At 45.3% G+C, this 16,651-nt stretch overlaps 1 protein-coding gene across 1 annotated transcript; it reads left to right on the forward strand.

Moving 5' to 3' along the window:
• The first annotated feature begins 7,045 nt into the window (after window positions 1-7,045).
• ticam1 (TIR domain containing adaptor molecule 1) lies at window positions 7,046-15,738 on the forward strand. Its single transcript, XM_070860888.1, has 2 exons — window positions 7,046-7,178; window positions 12,944-15,738. The coding sequence occupies exon 2, from the start codon at window positions 13,164-13,166 to the stop codon at window positions 15,297-15,299; it is 2,136 nt and encodes a 711-aa protein (XP_070716989.1). The 5' UTR covers window positions 7,046-7,178; window positions 12,944-13,163; the 3' UTR covers window positions 15,300-15,738.
• The last annotated feature ends 913 nt before the right edge of the window (window positions 15,739-16,651 follow it).

Here is a 16,651-nt window from a genome sequence, read left to right on the forward strand (position 1 = left end):
GTTGGGATGGGCCTTGTGTGGACGATCAGCTCGGTGATCAGTTCAGCAAAGTGAGCCGAAACTTGGGAGCCTATTTTTCCGGCGATATTTCTGGCCTAGTTTCCATTTTTTCCTCAAAATGGGCGGTAGAGGTCCGTTTTGGGTGATAGATGGGCCTTAGATGGGCAATGTGAAGTGGAAAGTCTAGCCGGACGTGTCTGACTAACTTGATTGAATTTTTTGAGGAGGTAAAAGGAGGGTTGATGAAGGTAATGCGTTTGATGTAATAACATGGATTTTAGGAAGGCTTTTGACAAGGTTCTACATGGCAAATTGGTCAGAAAAGTAAAGTCCCATGGGATCTGGGGGAAAGTGGAAAGTTGGATCCAAAATTGGCTCAGTGGCAGAAAGCAAAGGGTAATGGTGGACGGGTGTTTTTGTTTCCAGTGGATTTTGGCAGAACTTAGTACTCAGTCCCTTGCTTTTCGTGGTATATATATCAATGATTTAGACTTCAATGTAGGGGGCATGATTAAGAAGTTTACAGATTATACTAAAATTGGCCATGTGGTTGATAGTGAGGAAGAAAATTGTAGACGGCAGGAAGATATCAATGGACTGGTCAGGTGGGCAGAAAAGTGGCAAATGGAATTCAATCTGGAGAAGTGTGAGGTAATGCATTTGGGGAGGGTGATCAAGATAAGGAAATACACAATAAATGGTAGGACACTGAGAAGTGTACAGGAACAAAAGGACCTTGGAGTGCATGTCCACAGATCCCTGAAGGTAGCAGGCCAGGTAGATAAGGTGGTTAATAAGGCAAACGGGATACTTGCCTTTATTAGCCAAGACATCGAATATAAGAGCAGGAGGGGTTATGCTAGAACTGTATAAGACACTAATTAGGCCACAGCTAGAGTACTGCGTACAGTTCTAGTCACCACATTACCGGAAAGATGTCAATGCACAAGAGAGGATACAGAGGAGTTTACGAGGATGTTGCCAGGACTGGAGAATTTCAGCCATGAGGAAAGATTGGAGAGACTGGGCTTATTTCCTTTGGAACAGAGGAAGCTGAGGGGAGACTTGATTGAGGTGCATAAAATTATGAGGTGCCTGGATTTGTGGATAGGCAGAACCTATTTCCCATAGCAGAGAGGTCAATAACCAGGGGGCATAGATTTAAAGCAATTGGTAGGATTAGAGGGGAGTTGGGGAGAATTTTTTTCATGTATAGGGTTGTGGGGGTCTGGAACTCACTGTCTGAAGGGGTGGAGGAGACAGAAACCCACATCAAATTTTTTTAAGTATTTGGATATGCACTTGAAGTGCCTTAACCTAGAAGGCTAGGGACCAAGAGCTGGAAAGTGGGATTAGGCTGGATAGCTCTTTTTTGGCCGGCACAGATATGATGGGCTGAATGGCCTCCTTCTGTGCCATAAATTTCTATGATTCTATGACACTGGTGAGGTGGGGTGGGGGTGGGGGGAGGGGGGAGGGGAGGGATGGTGAGGGCTTTGATCGATAGTGCAAAATTGGCAATATTGGATCAGCCGCTCGTTGTACATCTCTCCTGAGCCATGAAGTCAATGTAGTCTGCCTCATCAATGATGAGAATAGAGTTATTATTTAAACACAGAATACACATTATTAGTTTCAGTGGGCTGTCTGTGCTGTATTAGTGGTGCCTTCCCCTTGAGTGGAGGGACATCTATTGGTTTGGTGACTTCTTGGCCCAATTCAAAATCAGAAACACTGACTTGCACTGATACACACGCACAGCTTTTGTATTTTTTTGTTACCATCCCTACAGCCTTCAGACCTCTTTATTCTGCATTAATATATAGAATCTATGATATACTGTATTGGCCAGTATAAAAAAATCCCAGTACTGCTTCCTATGGTATTAATGTGGTACATTATTAAGTGTAGTTTAATCATGTGTACACAAACACGAGGCTTGAATTTGAAATCATATATTCTCAAATACTTCTCAAGTCATACCAAAATCCTTAACAAGGTAAGGAAATGCTATATTTCCATTTATAATAAACAATGTGTGTTCCAAGTACATAACACATCTCAGCTTTGTAGCACTCTCGCCTCTGAGTCAGACGGTTGTTGGTTCAAGCCGCACTCCAGAGACTTGAGCACAAAATCTAGGCTGACATTCCAGTGCAGTACTGCCGTCATTAAGAACATAAGAAATAGGAGCAGAAGTAGGCCATTTGGCCCCTCGAGCCTGCTCCGCCATTCAATAAGATCATGGCTGATCTGATCAAGGACTCAGCTCCACTTCCCTGCCCACTCCCCATGACCCTTGATTCCCTTATCGCTCAAAAATCTGTCTATCTCCGCCTTAAATGTATTCAATGACCCAGCCTCCACAGCTCTCTGGGGCAGAGAATTCCATAGATTTACAAGCCTCTGAGAGAAGAAATTTCTCCTCATCTCAGTTTTAAATGGGCGGCCCCTTATTCTGAGACTATGTCCCCTAGTTTTAGTTTCCCTATGAGTGGAAATATCCTCTCTGCATCCACCTTTTCAAGCCCCCTCATTATTTTATATGTTTCGATAAGATCACCTCTCATTCTTCTGAACTCCAATGAGTATAGTCCCAACCTACTCAACCTATTTTCATAAGTCAACCCCTTCATCTCCGGAATCAACCTAATGAACCTTCTCTGAACAGCCTCCAATGCAAGTATATCCTTCTTTAAATAAGGAGACCAAAACTGCTCGCCGTACTCCAGGTGTCGCCTCAGCAATACCCTATATAGTTGTAGCAGGACTTCCCTGCTTTTATACTCCATCCCCCTTGCAATAAAGGCCAACATTCCATTTGCCTTCCTGATTACTTGCTGTACCTGCGTACTCACTTTTTGTGTTTCATGCACAAGGACCTGAGGAAATGTTAAAATGAGGCCCTGTCTGTTCTCTCAGATGGACATGAAAATCTTTTGGCTCTATTTGAAAAAGAGCAGGGGAGTTATCCTTGGTGTCCTGGCCAATATTTATCCTTCAATCAACATCACTAAACTGGTCATTATCACATTGCTGTTTGTGGGACCAGCTCCGCTGGGCGGGCCACATTGTTCGCATGCCTGACACAAGACTCCCAAAGCAAGCGCTCTACTCAGAACTCCTACATGGCAAGCGAGCCGAAGGTGGGCAGAGGAAACGTTTCAAGGACACCCTTGATAAAATGCAACATCCCCACTGACACCTGGGAGTCCCTGGCCAAAAACCGCCCTAAGTAGAGGAAGTGCATCCGGGAGGGCGCTGAGCACCTCGAGTCTCGTCGCCGAGAGCATGCAGAGACGAAGCGCAGGCAGCAGAAAGAGTGTGCAGCAAACCAGTCCCACCCACCCCTTTCCTTCAACGACTGTCTGTCCCACCGGTGACAGAGACTGTAACTCCCGTATTGGACTGTTCAGTCATCTGGGAACTCATTTTTAGAGTGGAGGGAAGTCTTCCTCGATTTCGAGGGATTGCCTATGATGATGATGATGATGATTGTGGGACCTTTTGTGTGCAAGTTGGCTGTTGTGTTTCCTACATTACAACACACTACACTTCAAAAAGTATTTGTAAAGTGGTTGTAAAGTGCTTTGGGATGTCCTGAGGTTGTGAAAGGTGCTCCATAATGCAAGTCTTTCTTTTGATACTTGTATGCAAAGGGCAGCACTACTTACATGGTTCACATGAGTGAAAAAGTTTAAATTTCACTTGAAAAGATAGAAAATAGTATCCTGCAAAATCTACCTGTGAAGGGAGAGTTCCATTCCTGGATTTCAAAAATCTCATTTCTTGAAAGAAACTAGGGTCACTTGAGTGCAAAGGAAGGGCTCTAGTTCCTTAATTGCCTATAAAGGGGTTCCAAAGCCATGGATTATTCATTAGAAGAGGCTGTGGGTTTAGGTCCCACTCCAGGGATTTAAGCACAAAAATCTTTTGGATGAGACGTTAAATCGAGGCCCCGTCTGCTCTCTCAGGTGAGCCAGAGTAATATCAGAAGCTAACAATAATAGGAGAGGGGGGCGGGGGCAGCCTGAGATTGACCAAAGCCCCCAGAACATCCAGAGGATGTGGCTGCCCAGAGGAAGACGTGACATCTCTACCCGAGCTCTCCAAACACCTCTGTCGAAGTAATACTCCTCAGTAATGATTGTTGTGCATGCGGCTTGTGTGTGGGAGGGCACGAACTCTCCCACTATTTCTGAGAGCAGGGGAGTTATCCCTGGTGTCCTGGTCAATATTTATCCCTCAATCAACATAACCAAAAAAAAGATTATCTGGTCATTATCACATTGCTGTTTGTGGGAGCTTGCTTGTGTGCAAATTGGCTACCGCATTTCCTACATTACAACAGTGACTACACTCCAAAAGTACCTCATTGGTTGTGTTGAAGTAACATTTCCAAGACCGGACCCCTTGTCCGGGTGAAATGCGCCCGCGCTGTGTCATTTGCTTTTCAACTGAGACCATCTCTGGTTCTTCTCACGAGTTGATTCGGGTAGGTCTTAATTCAACATCAGGTCTATTTCTCGAGCATATGCACGGGAGAGATATGGTTGTCAATCACCACCTTCTCAACCAAATACAATTCTGCTACCAGTTATATAGGGATTACATAGTGTTTGTTCCGTGAGGTTTCATGTGCATACAGATACTGTCGTTAAGTTAATAAGTTTATGGTGCACACAATGGCTTTAATGGTCCGTGGGCCCCATAATCAGGGATCTATTAGCTGGTTTCCCTGCACAATGATAGTCTCCCTCCCATTCTCATCACGAGTTGTGTTGTCTGTTCTCCCGGTCTGCGCATGTCTCCTTTGCTAAGCTTTTCCTAACTGCCTCGTTTGTTTAATTGTAATGCGTTTAGCAGCTGGTTTCTCAACACAATCGGTGAAAATCACTCCACAAGCTGATCTCTGGTATACCTGTAGATCCTTCCCTGCTGACCAGTCTGTTTTCAACAGACTTATTTAACTGAGGCATTCTTTTAATCAGCCTTTGTGTCTTACATTTAGCTTACTTGACATCTTTGCCCATCATTCTCTTCTTAAAGCTATGCACCCACTAATTCTTACCCCAACAGTTGTAAAGAGCTTTGAGACGTGATAGACACTATATAAATGCAAGTCTTTCTTTCTTTAATGGGCCCATCTTTGGAATTGAAATATAAGAGATGAAAAAACATTTTAATAGAATCATAGGAAGGGGGAGAGAAAAACAAACACAGAAAGGAAGTAACCACCAAATGATGGACAATGTAATAGCATCTCTAAATTTTCTATTGGCAGCAGTTCCTTCATGCCTTGTATTTATCCCACGGGCATATGTCTTTGCCATTAGTTTGAGTAAATAACATGGAGAAGTTTTAAACCGCAGATTTGTTATCAAGGTTCCAGTCTCTGGATTGTCTCTTATTTTGATTGGGCCAATGGAGTGACATTGGAACAACCAATCCCTTGGATTGTCCATATGTGTAGAAAGGGTTCAAGTTGAAATCGGACTTTTTCTATTCTCAGAGACAAAGCATGAAATTGAATGTTTTTAAACACAGAACTAAATATGGAGTTCCATGATCCAGTGGCACTATTTCGAATATTCCTATATCTCGGGAGCCTCCTATCAACACTGACGACGAGATCCAACACCACCTCCAGTGCAGCCTTAGGCCGCCTGAGGAAAAGAGTGTACGAAAACCAGGCCCTCAAATCTGCCACCAAGCCCATGGTCTACAGAACTAGCGTAATACCCGCCCTCCTGTATAGTTCAAAGACATGGATCATGTACAGCAGACACCTCAAGTCGCTGGAGAAATACCGCCAACGATGTCTCCGCAAGATCCAACATTAATGCCCACGATCAGGCCAACATCTCCAGCATTGAAGCACTGACCACACTTGATCAGCTCAGCTGGGCAGGCCACACTGTTCGCATGCCAGACATGAGACTCCTAAAGTAAGTGCTCTACTCGGAACTCCTTCATGGCAAATGAGCCAAAGGTGGGCAGTGGAAGCATTACAAGGACACCCTCAAAGCCTTCCTGATGAAGTGCGACATCCCCATTGACACCTGGGAGTCCCTGGCCAAAGACTGCCCTAAGTGGAGAAAGTGCATCCGGGAGGGAGCTGAGCACCTCAAGTCTCATCGCCGAGAGCATGCAGAAATCAAGCGCAGGCAGTGGAAGGAGCGTGCGGCAAACCAGTCCCACCCACCCATTCCCTCAACGACTATCTGCCCCACCTGTGACAGGGACTGTGGTTCTTGTATTGGACTGTTCAGCCACCTAAGGACTCATTTTAAGAGTGGAAGCAAGTTTTCTCAATTCCGAGGGACTGCCTATGATGATGATGATTGGACCAACTAATCCCTTGGATTGTCCATATGTGCAGAAAGGGTTCAACTTGAAATAGGACTTTTTCTATTCTCAGGGAGCATGAAATTGAATGTTTTTAAACACAGAACTAAATGATGGAGTTCCATGATCCAGAGGTCCTGTGGCACTATTTCGAAGAAAAGCAGGAGAGTTCTCCCAAGTGTCCTGCCTAATATTTATCCTTCAACCAACATCACTAAAACAGACGATCTGGTTATTATCTCGGTGCTGGGGCTTTTTTGAAGTATAAAAGGCTTTTTATTCAGCAGGTAACGAACTGATTACACAAAGAATCTAGTTTTTGAAGGCCGATTCCCGGAGTTCTGACAGCAGATATCTCGGCGCTGTTTGTGGGATCTTGCTGTGCACTAATTCGCTGTGGCGTTTCCTACCGCACTTCAAAAAAGTATTTAACTGGCTGGCGCTTTGGGATGTCCTAAGGTCGCGAAAGGCGCTATAGAAATGTAAGTTCTTTTTGTGCAGCTGAATTATTTTCTGCAAAGTTAATCTAGGGGATGAAGCTGTGTGTGTGTGTGTGTGGGCAATCCCTGGAATCGAGTCTCTCTGCACAGATAGGCAGTCCTTGCACTGTGCGCCCGCTGTCAGACCGCACCCCCCTGTCCCTGCGCCAAGTTCTGCAACAGGCGCAGAGGTGGCCCACGGCTGCCTGCGTGTTCTCCTCTTTGTTGACTTGCCATTGGCTGCTTGTACAGCGGGTGTTGGTCGGCAACTTTGCTGTTTAGGGCGAGAGGTTCCGGGTTGACGAAGCTGCCAGCATCGGTCCACGTCTGCATTTAACAAGAAGGAATAAGGTAAGAGTTTGCAGGAGAGGAGCGGGAGGGACGTGGCCCAGGGTCGGGAGGGAGGCTGGCTAGGTGGCCCGGAGCAGAGCCTCGCCTGCTCTGCGCTGCCTTGCGTTCAACAGATCATCAGGGTTAGTCCCATTTCCGTCTCTTCAGAGGCAGCCCCGGACAGAAGAGTAAATCTTTCTCGGTCACCTGTGCAGTGCACAGCATTTACTAACTTTTCACAGGAGCTGCCTTACAACCCGGACCAGATTAATAGCATGCCGCTGCATACCAGGGAGGGAGGGAGGAAGTGCAAATCATAAGAAGCAGGAGTAGGCCACCTGGCCCCTCGAGCCTGCTCCGCCAATCAATAAGATCAAGGCTGATCTGATCATGGACTCAGCTCCACTTCCCTGCCTGCTCCCCAAAACCCTTTATTCACTTGTCACTCAAACATCTGTCTATCTCCACCTTAAATATATTCAATGACCCAGCCTCCACAGCTCTCTGGGGTAGAGAATTCCATAGATTCATGGCCCACTGTGAGAAGAAATTCCTCTTAATCTCTTTTAAATGGGCGACCCCTTATTCTGAAACTATGCTCCCTAGTTCTAAATTCCCCCACGAGGGGAAATATCCTCTCTGCATCTATCCTGTCGAGCCCCCTCAGAATCTTGCATGTTTCAATAAGATCACCACTCGTTCTTCTAAACCAAAATGAGTATAGGCTCAACCTTTCTTCATAAGACAACCCTTCATCTCAGGAAGCAACCCAGTGAACCTTCTCTGAACTACCTCCGATGCAAGTATATCCCTCCTTAAATAAGGAGACCAAAATTGTATGCAGTACTCCAGGTGTGGTCTTATCAATGCCCTGTACAGTTGTAGCAGGACATGCTACTTTTTTATACTCCATCCCCCTTGCAATAAAGACCAACATACCATTTGCTTTTCTAATTACTTGCTGTACCTGCGTGCTAACTTTTTGTATTTCATGTACAAGGACATCCAGGTCCCTCTATACTGCAGCATTTTGTAGTGCTTGGTGGTGGGATCAATGTTACCATAGAATCATACAGCACAGGAGGCCATTCGGCCCATTGTGTCTGTGCCAGCTCTGTGAAAGAGCAATCCAATTAGTCCCACTCCCCTGCTCTTTCCCCATAGCCCTGTAAATTTGTCCTTTTTCAAGTATCTATCCAAAATATGGAAAATCCCATGATCTTGTGTAATAAAAACAGGAATTGGGTCATAAAGTAATAGGCCTGATTAAACACCAGTGGAATTTGATTCCCAGCCACCAATAAAATCCATGTGTTCCATAAATGGAATTTGGCTTGGCACTGTGAATCGGTGGCCTCAATAATATTACATTAATGAAACTGTTCCTGGTTGTGAGAAATTTCATTTCTGAAATATTAGGATTGTCTTTTTAGTGTTACGATGTGTGTGAACTAAAATTAAGATGGGTGGGCCCAGGAAGACAGGAATTTTCACAAACATGTCTGCAGGAGAGTTGCCTCCCTGAAAAAGATGACCTTTGGTTGGTGTCCTTTCTGTTTCTCTATTGAAACCTCTCGGCACTCCACCACTGGGAGGCTTTCTATTTGTGTGAGTATCTGCAGCAGACCCTCCCTGTGGCTTTGGGAAGCAATTGGGGAGTTTGATGTACTAATGGATGTCTTGGAGAAAGGGAATTATTCCTGTCGGCGAAGAGGTGAGTAATGGACTCCGAAGGTAAGTGTGATTGTTTATCCGTTAAATTTTTTTTGCGATTTGTGTTGTTTCAGATAAAGTTACATTTCTCCTGCGGAGATCTCCTTGGATCGTTCAGCAGATAACTCAATACAGACTGGGGATCGAGTGTGGGATCTTTTGTTCCTGTGTGACTCAGTGTCACACTGGGTGATGCCGTAATTTGTTGAGTCATTGTGGTGCAGGTTGAATGGCTTCAGATAACTAATGTCAACACTTATTAGCTCCTCCAGTTTAACCTTTCCAGCCCTCATCACTTCCCTACCGCACAAATGAAACATTAGGGCTCATTCTGCGGCTGTGTGCTCCTAACGTGGAGCGGTGCTCGCAGCAAGCACAGGCCAAGAACACACGGGCTCTGGGTCTGACTTTTCCAGCTTTTTAAACTAGTGGGTGCAAAAACAAGCGCTGTCAGTTCGTGATTTTCCAACCAGCTGCTTCACGCTCGATTGGGAGGAGGTGGGTGGGGTGGCTTGACCCATCCACCTCCACGGAGGTGTGTGGGGGACCTGACCCATCCACCTCCATGGCACGAACCTGGTATTGCAGTATTTCCAGGAACGGTGCAGTGGCTCTAGGCCTTTTGGCTAAGAGCATTGGCGCAGAGTGATCCTTGGCGTGTGCAAGGTGACCTCTGGCGTTTGTGATTTGACAAAGAATTGGAACGATTGGCTACGAATTTCAAAAAAAAAGCTATAATAGTATGGTAATAATGGGAAAATGCTCAGCGAAAAGGCAGAGAAAAGAAAGTGGAAAGAATTCTCTCAAATAATTTTACTAGTTCCGTAATAAGTTTCTGTAATCCGCTCAGTGAAACTGGCAACATTCTTCATTGCAACCAGAACTAGTTTCTCTCTCGCTCTCTCCTCCCTCTCCCAACCCAACCACAGTGAAAGAAAACGCGAGTGACTGATGGGGAGAGTGTTAAATAGCAGCTGGGAGGAATAGAAGGATCGACAATGCCCCTCTCTCTCTTGCCACTCGTCCTCTTTCCCCTCAGTCCTTCACTTTTTACTGTCTGTTTCTGTGTCCCCACTCAGTGTATGTCCTTTTCCCCCCAGGTCTCATACTGTCTACACCTTTTTTATGTTAAAATTCAGTGAAAGACAATAACCAAGTGCCCCCTTTTAACGGGGCACAACCAATAAACCGAAAATTAGACCAAATTTAAATGAAACTTAACAAATTAAGTGACAATTTTGTTTCTGGGGGCGATGATGCACTCCAGTCCCTCCGGTGCCCACCGGTCGTGGAAGACCTCCAGCGTACCAGTGGACTGCCGCGTGCTCCATCACCAGGGACACCCGGGCGTGAACACAGCCACAGAAGAGAGGCAGGCAGTCGGGCCGAATGACCCCCTCAACCCCCCGCTGCCTGGACCTCTTAACGGCCACCTTGGCCAAGCCCAGGAGCAGTTCCAGGAGGTGGTCTTCTGACCTGCCCGCTTCCCCATCCTACCCAACCGGATGCCCAAAGATGAGTGCAGGACTGAATTGCAAACAAAAATTAATAAGCAGCCCTTCAATAATTGGAAGAGGGGCTGCAACACCTCTTACTCAATGTGTACGTGCAACACTGACGCCGCCAGGCTGCAGAAATTGCAGGCAGCCTGGGAGTCCGTGAACTGACTTAAAATATGTTGCATGGGACTGCTCCTTGTAATCACACCACCCCCCCCCCCGCCCCACGCCAAGTCTATACTGTCTCTACACGTCTCTGTCTTCCTACATAGTCTCCCTCATTCCCATACAGCATCATATTCATTCTCTCTCTTTCTCTCTCTCTCTCTCTCCCTCTTCCCCTCAGACTTCTCTCCCCTAGCAGATGGAATAATGGACATGGTTCATGCCTGCATATCCCTCACATCACTGCATGGAGAGATGTTGAATGGAGGTCAGAAAATTCTCCACGTGGGGGAAAGATGACCATCTTTTGTTTGAACAACCATTTCCGACGCAGTGCAGTCCAAAGCCTGAGGACAAATTACCTGCCCAGTCTCTGGGTGCAGTTTGCCTTGTGGCCTGGGAAGATGAGGAAAAGCCAGCATAGGAAAAATAACTTGGAGGGGGAATAGTGACACATGAGTTCTCACAAAAAAAAGTTGCCTTTTCATATATCTACATTTCCAAACAGAATTTCTAACACCATCATCATCATAGGCAGTCCCTCGGAATCGAGGAAGACTTGCTTCCACTCCTGAAGTGAGTTCTTTGGTGGCTGAACAGTCCAATACGAGAGCCACAGACTCTGTCACAGGTGGGACAGATAGTCGTTGAGGGAAAGAGTGGGTGGGACTGGTTTACTGCACGCTCTTTCCGCTGTCTGCGCTTGATTTCTGCATGCACACCTTCTCGACTGAGATTTTCCACAGTTGTAATCTATTAGCATTGGAGGAATATTCTGAGGCCTGTTTGGTGTGCCACAGTACAAAGAACAATAGGTGACATAACAAAAACAACTATTGCTCCTTTAACGTAGTGAAACGTCCCAAGACATTTCACAGGAGTATTATGAGATTAAAAAATTCCCCTTTCTAAACATTTCACACATACTGTTTTTGAAAGGATTGGAGCAGACTTGGGTTTTGCTGCTGTTGTTAATGGTGTTGGTTTGTTGCTGGTGTACTTTGGAATTTTGGGGGAAATTGGCACCACCTAAAGGTGTCTCTGAGGCTGTGTGGATGGTCACCCAATTTGACATCTTTATAATCCAGGGCTTGATACATATTGATCTTCCTCCCAACAGTAAGACCAAAAGTTTAGTAGTACGAAAAGTGGGGGGAGCGGGTGGAGGGAGGGGCGCGGAGAGTGTTGCTGAATAGTTGGAGAGGCTCAGTAGGAGTGGTGGGACGGGTGTGTGAATGTTGTAATGGACTTGTGCGACTAGGATGCAGATTTAGTGCCGTTATGCCACTTGACTCATACTGTCTTATGCTCGAGAGGTACGTTTTACTGGAGTCTTGAGATGTGATTAGATTTTCTTAAGGTGGATCTAGATTCTTAATTCCCCAACACAGTGAATTGCTGATCGCGACTGTGCAGTCAGGAACATAGGAACAGAAGGAGACCATTGAGCTCCTTGAGCCTGTTCCACCATTCAATGAGAGCATGGCTGATCTGTGACATATCTCCATATACCCACCTTGCCTCATCTCCCTTAATACCTTTTGGTTAACAAAAATCTGTCAATCTCAGATTTGAAATGAACAATTGACCCAGCATCAACTGTCGTTTGCGGAAGAGAATGCCAAACTTCAAGCACACTTTGCATGTAGAAGTGTTTCCTAACTTCACTCCTGAAAGATCTGGCTCTAATGTTTAGTTCTAGAATTCCCAACCAGTGGAATTTCTTTCTGTCTACCCCATCAGTTCCCCTTACTATCTGGATATGTCATGCAGAGGCCCAGGTATTTTGCTACAGGAAGGGGGAGAACTGGAGAAAGTTGGAGGTGATTCTTCCAGCATGGGTATTGGTGGAGATTTGGGAACATGTCAGTCGCCCTTCTTTTCATCCAGGAATGATTTATAGCGCAAGGAAAATATACAACTGATCTTGTTTCTGTTGTTTGGCTCAGTCAGTACCTCTGAGTCAGAAGATTCTGGGTTGAAACTTCATTATAGACTCGAACATATAATCTAGACTGACATTTTGGTGCAGTACTGAGGGAGTGCTGCATTGTTGGATGAGATGTAAAACAAAGGCCTCACCAGCCTGCTTAGGAGGATGTAAAAGATTTCACTGCAGTATTGAATGAACACCAGGAAGTTCTCCAAGGGCCCTAAGCATCTTCAGTGTCAAAAAAAGTTAAAACAAAAAGTAGTCTCTTTTTTTCCAGAACTGCCCTCGGAAATTTACACGCCCTTGACGGTCTGCAACTTTTCCAGCACCAAAGCAGCAATTAAACTCTGATTGACCTCGGGCTGTGTTTACTTATAGTAATTAGACTCTGTGTTTAACTGGGATAAGTCATCTTAAATATAGCAGAATAATACATTTACATGGTATAACACTTCTGTATTCCCTTTATTTTTCAGATTGAACTGATGGAGCGTAGCAAATTATCTCCATCCACCTGAGCATTGGCACTACAAGATGCAAATAGGCTTTGCAGACTGACAAACTTCCCATCCAGTGTGATGTGCCCAAGAGGTGGTCTTCTGTTGTCAGATCAGCCTGGATGGAATCTGAAGTAATGTCGATATACACCAACACAGGGTGGTTCCTTCGTGCTCCATTTTGACAGTAGGTGTGATCATGGCAGAAGATTGTGATCGCACTCCGTCTCTCGATGATTTGTTTGACATTTTGTCTGGAGTCCCGGAGGAAAGACTGCGCAGCCTGTGGTATAAGTTTAATCCTGATAACCCGAGAGCTTTAAAGGCTCACCGATTCCTTTATAGCATCATATCATTCTTGTTGAAGAAGAAAGATGAGGCTGAGAGAGCAGCACGGTTGGTGTCAAATGAGACACAGGCTAACAGATCCGCTTTGTACATTATCAACAAAATTCGAGGTTCATTTGATGGTGCGGAGGGAAAAGCGGAAATATCTGAAACGTCAAATGAAGAGTTTGCTGCAGAAGATGGTGGTGTTCTCAGAGAGTTGGCATGGATGTACGCGGCGCTTGTGGAGGAAAATCTGTGCAGCCCCTCTGTGAGGAACCGAGTGTGTCGAGCTGCAGTCAAAGCGTTCAAGTCCAACAATCAAAACCACAGTTTGGAACTTCAGGAATTTATTGAAGAATTTAGGTTGCAATTTGGTTCTCTGGATTTTGAAGATGAGGAGGAAAACACTGAAGTATCAGCTCTGAAGTCAATTGAAGAGCCAAGCCCGAGTATGAGATCAACTGTTGCATGCAGAACCAATTCGATGACCATTCCTGGTCAAATACCGATTAATACTTCAGAAATTACAATACCCAGTCATTTTGAAATCAGTGCGTCACCTACTGTATCGTTCACTTCCAATTCATGTGGAGACAACTTAAACTCCTCAATAGCAAACCCTAAAGAGTTTGCAGTTAACCCAGCTAACTCTAACAATGCAACTTGGAATAATTATAATAATGCTGTAGGGAATCTACAGGTGACCCATAGCATGGGGGCTCGGCCTGGGGAACAGGAGGGTGCGCACTCAGTTTGTCCTACGAAAAGTTCATCAGGAACCGAAGTGAATGAAGGGAGACCAACTGAATGTACTGGAAGAACAAACGATGGACAGGTAGTTACTTCCAAGTCAGAAATGTCAGGGGACCAGGGAACAGGGAATGGGAAACATACCAAGTCCGTTTCTCACGATCCTTCACTGGGAATGACCAAGCTGTCTAACTCTTCTGAAATCACATCTGGTAAATCCAGCCTTTCTGGAGTTCCTTCTGAGCCAGCAGAGGCGAGCTTTGAGGACACATTTTATCCTTTTGTTATCTTACACAGCCAAGAGGATGCGCATATTGCCGAAAGCGTGCAAGTTAGATTGGAATCGTTGGGGGTGGAGAGTGGTGCAACATTTGAGGAGTTCTCTCTCCCGGGACTGTCTCCAATAAAGTGTATTGACGATGCAGTTAACAACTCTGCCTTCACAATCCTCCTCCTCACAAGCAATTTTAACACTCAGTGGGAAGATTACCAGGCCAATACTGTCCTGATGCATTCGATAAATAATGAGCACAAGAACAACACTGTCATTCCACTGCTACCGAAGAAGGATCGGATGCGTAAAGGCGAGATCCCTTTTGCACTAAGTGCTATCATTCATCTGGACGAGAATTCCACACACTTTGAAAGGCATGTAAAAAAGCTGTTTAAAAAAACAGTACTTGAGAAGCATAAAAAAAGTTGGCTTGAGGAGCAAACGCGAAAACGGATTCAAGAAGAAATAAATCAGGTTAAAAGAGATCTTCTCAGTGCCCGGAAAACTCTATCAGCTCAAAAGAATTGTATGCAAGCTCACAATCAACTAGCGATGCAGATGCAACAATATTATCCACTCTTCCAACCAATACCTCCACCCCATCCAGGACCTGCTGGAGTTAATGGGCAGGCACAGCCCATGTCAAACCCACCTCTGTATCCAGGCATTGTAATTCCACCTGGCCTTAATCTTCCCCCACCGCAAATGTTCCCAAACCAACCAACTTGCAACCCACAGCCTGCCTTCTGTTCATATATGCCACCACCGTTTCAGGTCATTAATCCTGGCACTAGCCAGGGAGGTCAGACTGTAACGGTCAGTGGTCCTGTACAGCAGCAAGTCCCTAACATCATCCAAATTCAGAATGCCAAAAATGTACAGATAGGGGACTCCAACCAGATGACAATAACAGAATCCACTGAGAGCAGTGAAGGCACAGATAGTGATGAGGAGGAAGAGGAGGATAGTGAGCACAATTAGATATATTAAAAGTTATCTTTGATAGATGGAGGAATCAAAGGCCAGCAGAAATATGGATCCTGGTAAAGACACCATCTGAAAATCAAACCCACAAGAAGTGTATCATTTTCTTTATCTTGGTGATAATGGCTGTGCAGAAATATTCCAATTTGCCAGCAGGTCGAATCAGTTTTTTTTTCTCCATGGGTATTGAGCCTTTCTGGGGCTTAATGCCCAGCCTGAGCTTGGTTCTCTGATCATAGTGAGACTTTGGCAGGGAAGCTACAATTGGGCTGAAATGGTGGTTGCAGCCCTGAGCTGCTGAAGAGTTAAATCAGCCCCGTGGTACCTGCTCCTGATTGCCACCCCGGTGTCTCTGTGTCTGCCGGGCAAGAATCAAACTTGACAATGCGGTGATGTTCCCCGCCCTCCCGCCACAGTCAAACGCTCATTGTTTAAGCTCACATGTGGAGAATGGCCACTTGGCCTCGGGGGGGGGGGGGGAGGAGGGGGCACAGAGGTGCACCAATGTGAGTCAGCAGGTTAAGCAGAGGGGTGGGGAAATTCGGAGAATAAAATATCTTGTTGATCCAAGTGGAATAGTGACCATTTTTCACTCAATATTAGGTTTTAGATAACAATTTTAATTTAGACAACAATTTTAATTTTTTAAGTTTTATGTCATTTTAAAATGCATTCTGTACTTATTTTGGGTCAGCTCCTGGAGAATTCTAGCAACAAAAAAGCACCTTTGTTCTAGACACTGTGTTACGCAGCAATCTGGGTCTCTGCTGAAAGTCCTCTACTGTTTAATATAGCTGAAGTTCAGATGAAGCTGTGCTCTTGACTGTAAGACTGTGCAGAAGGAGAGAGAGAGATTGAGACATCAAGTGGGTGAAGAGAGAAAGCGTAGAACTGAAGGAAAGGAGAGTGAAAGATTGTGTGTTGGAGAAAGACGATGCAAGATTGAATGTGGGAAGAGTTTAATTCTGAGAGGGATATAGAGAGGGAGCTCTGATTTATTTTTTCCCCTTCCTTTCCTGAACTTCTCCATCTCTGGCAATGGTCTTTATACGTTCATCTGTCACCAGCTCACTGACTCCCATAGCTCAATGGATTATGCTTCTTGCCATCCACTTATTGTTCCCCTCCATTCATCCCTCCCAGATACTCCATCTCTGTGCTATCTTCCTCTGATGACTCTATATTCCTCCCTAAGCTTCTGGAATTACCTTTTTCTCCTAACTGGGTTTTCCCATAATGTTGGTTGGAAGGGTCCTCAACTGTGTCGGTCTCACTTTCCATGCCTCTATCCTCACCACTCCCCCTCCTCTCGCATCAACAAGATTCCAGTGGTCTTCACTTTCCCACCA

This window comes from Pristiophorus japonicus, chromosome 18, assembly GCF_044704955.1.
Source record: "Pristiophorus japonicus isolate sPriJap1 chromosome 18, sPriJap1.hap1, whole genome shotgun sequence".
In the NCBI taxonomy this organism is placed as follows: domain Eukaryota; kingdom Metazoa; phylum Chordata; class Chondrichthyes; family Pristiophoridae; genus Pristiophorus; species Pristiophorus japonicus.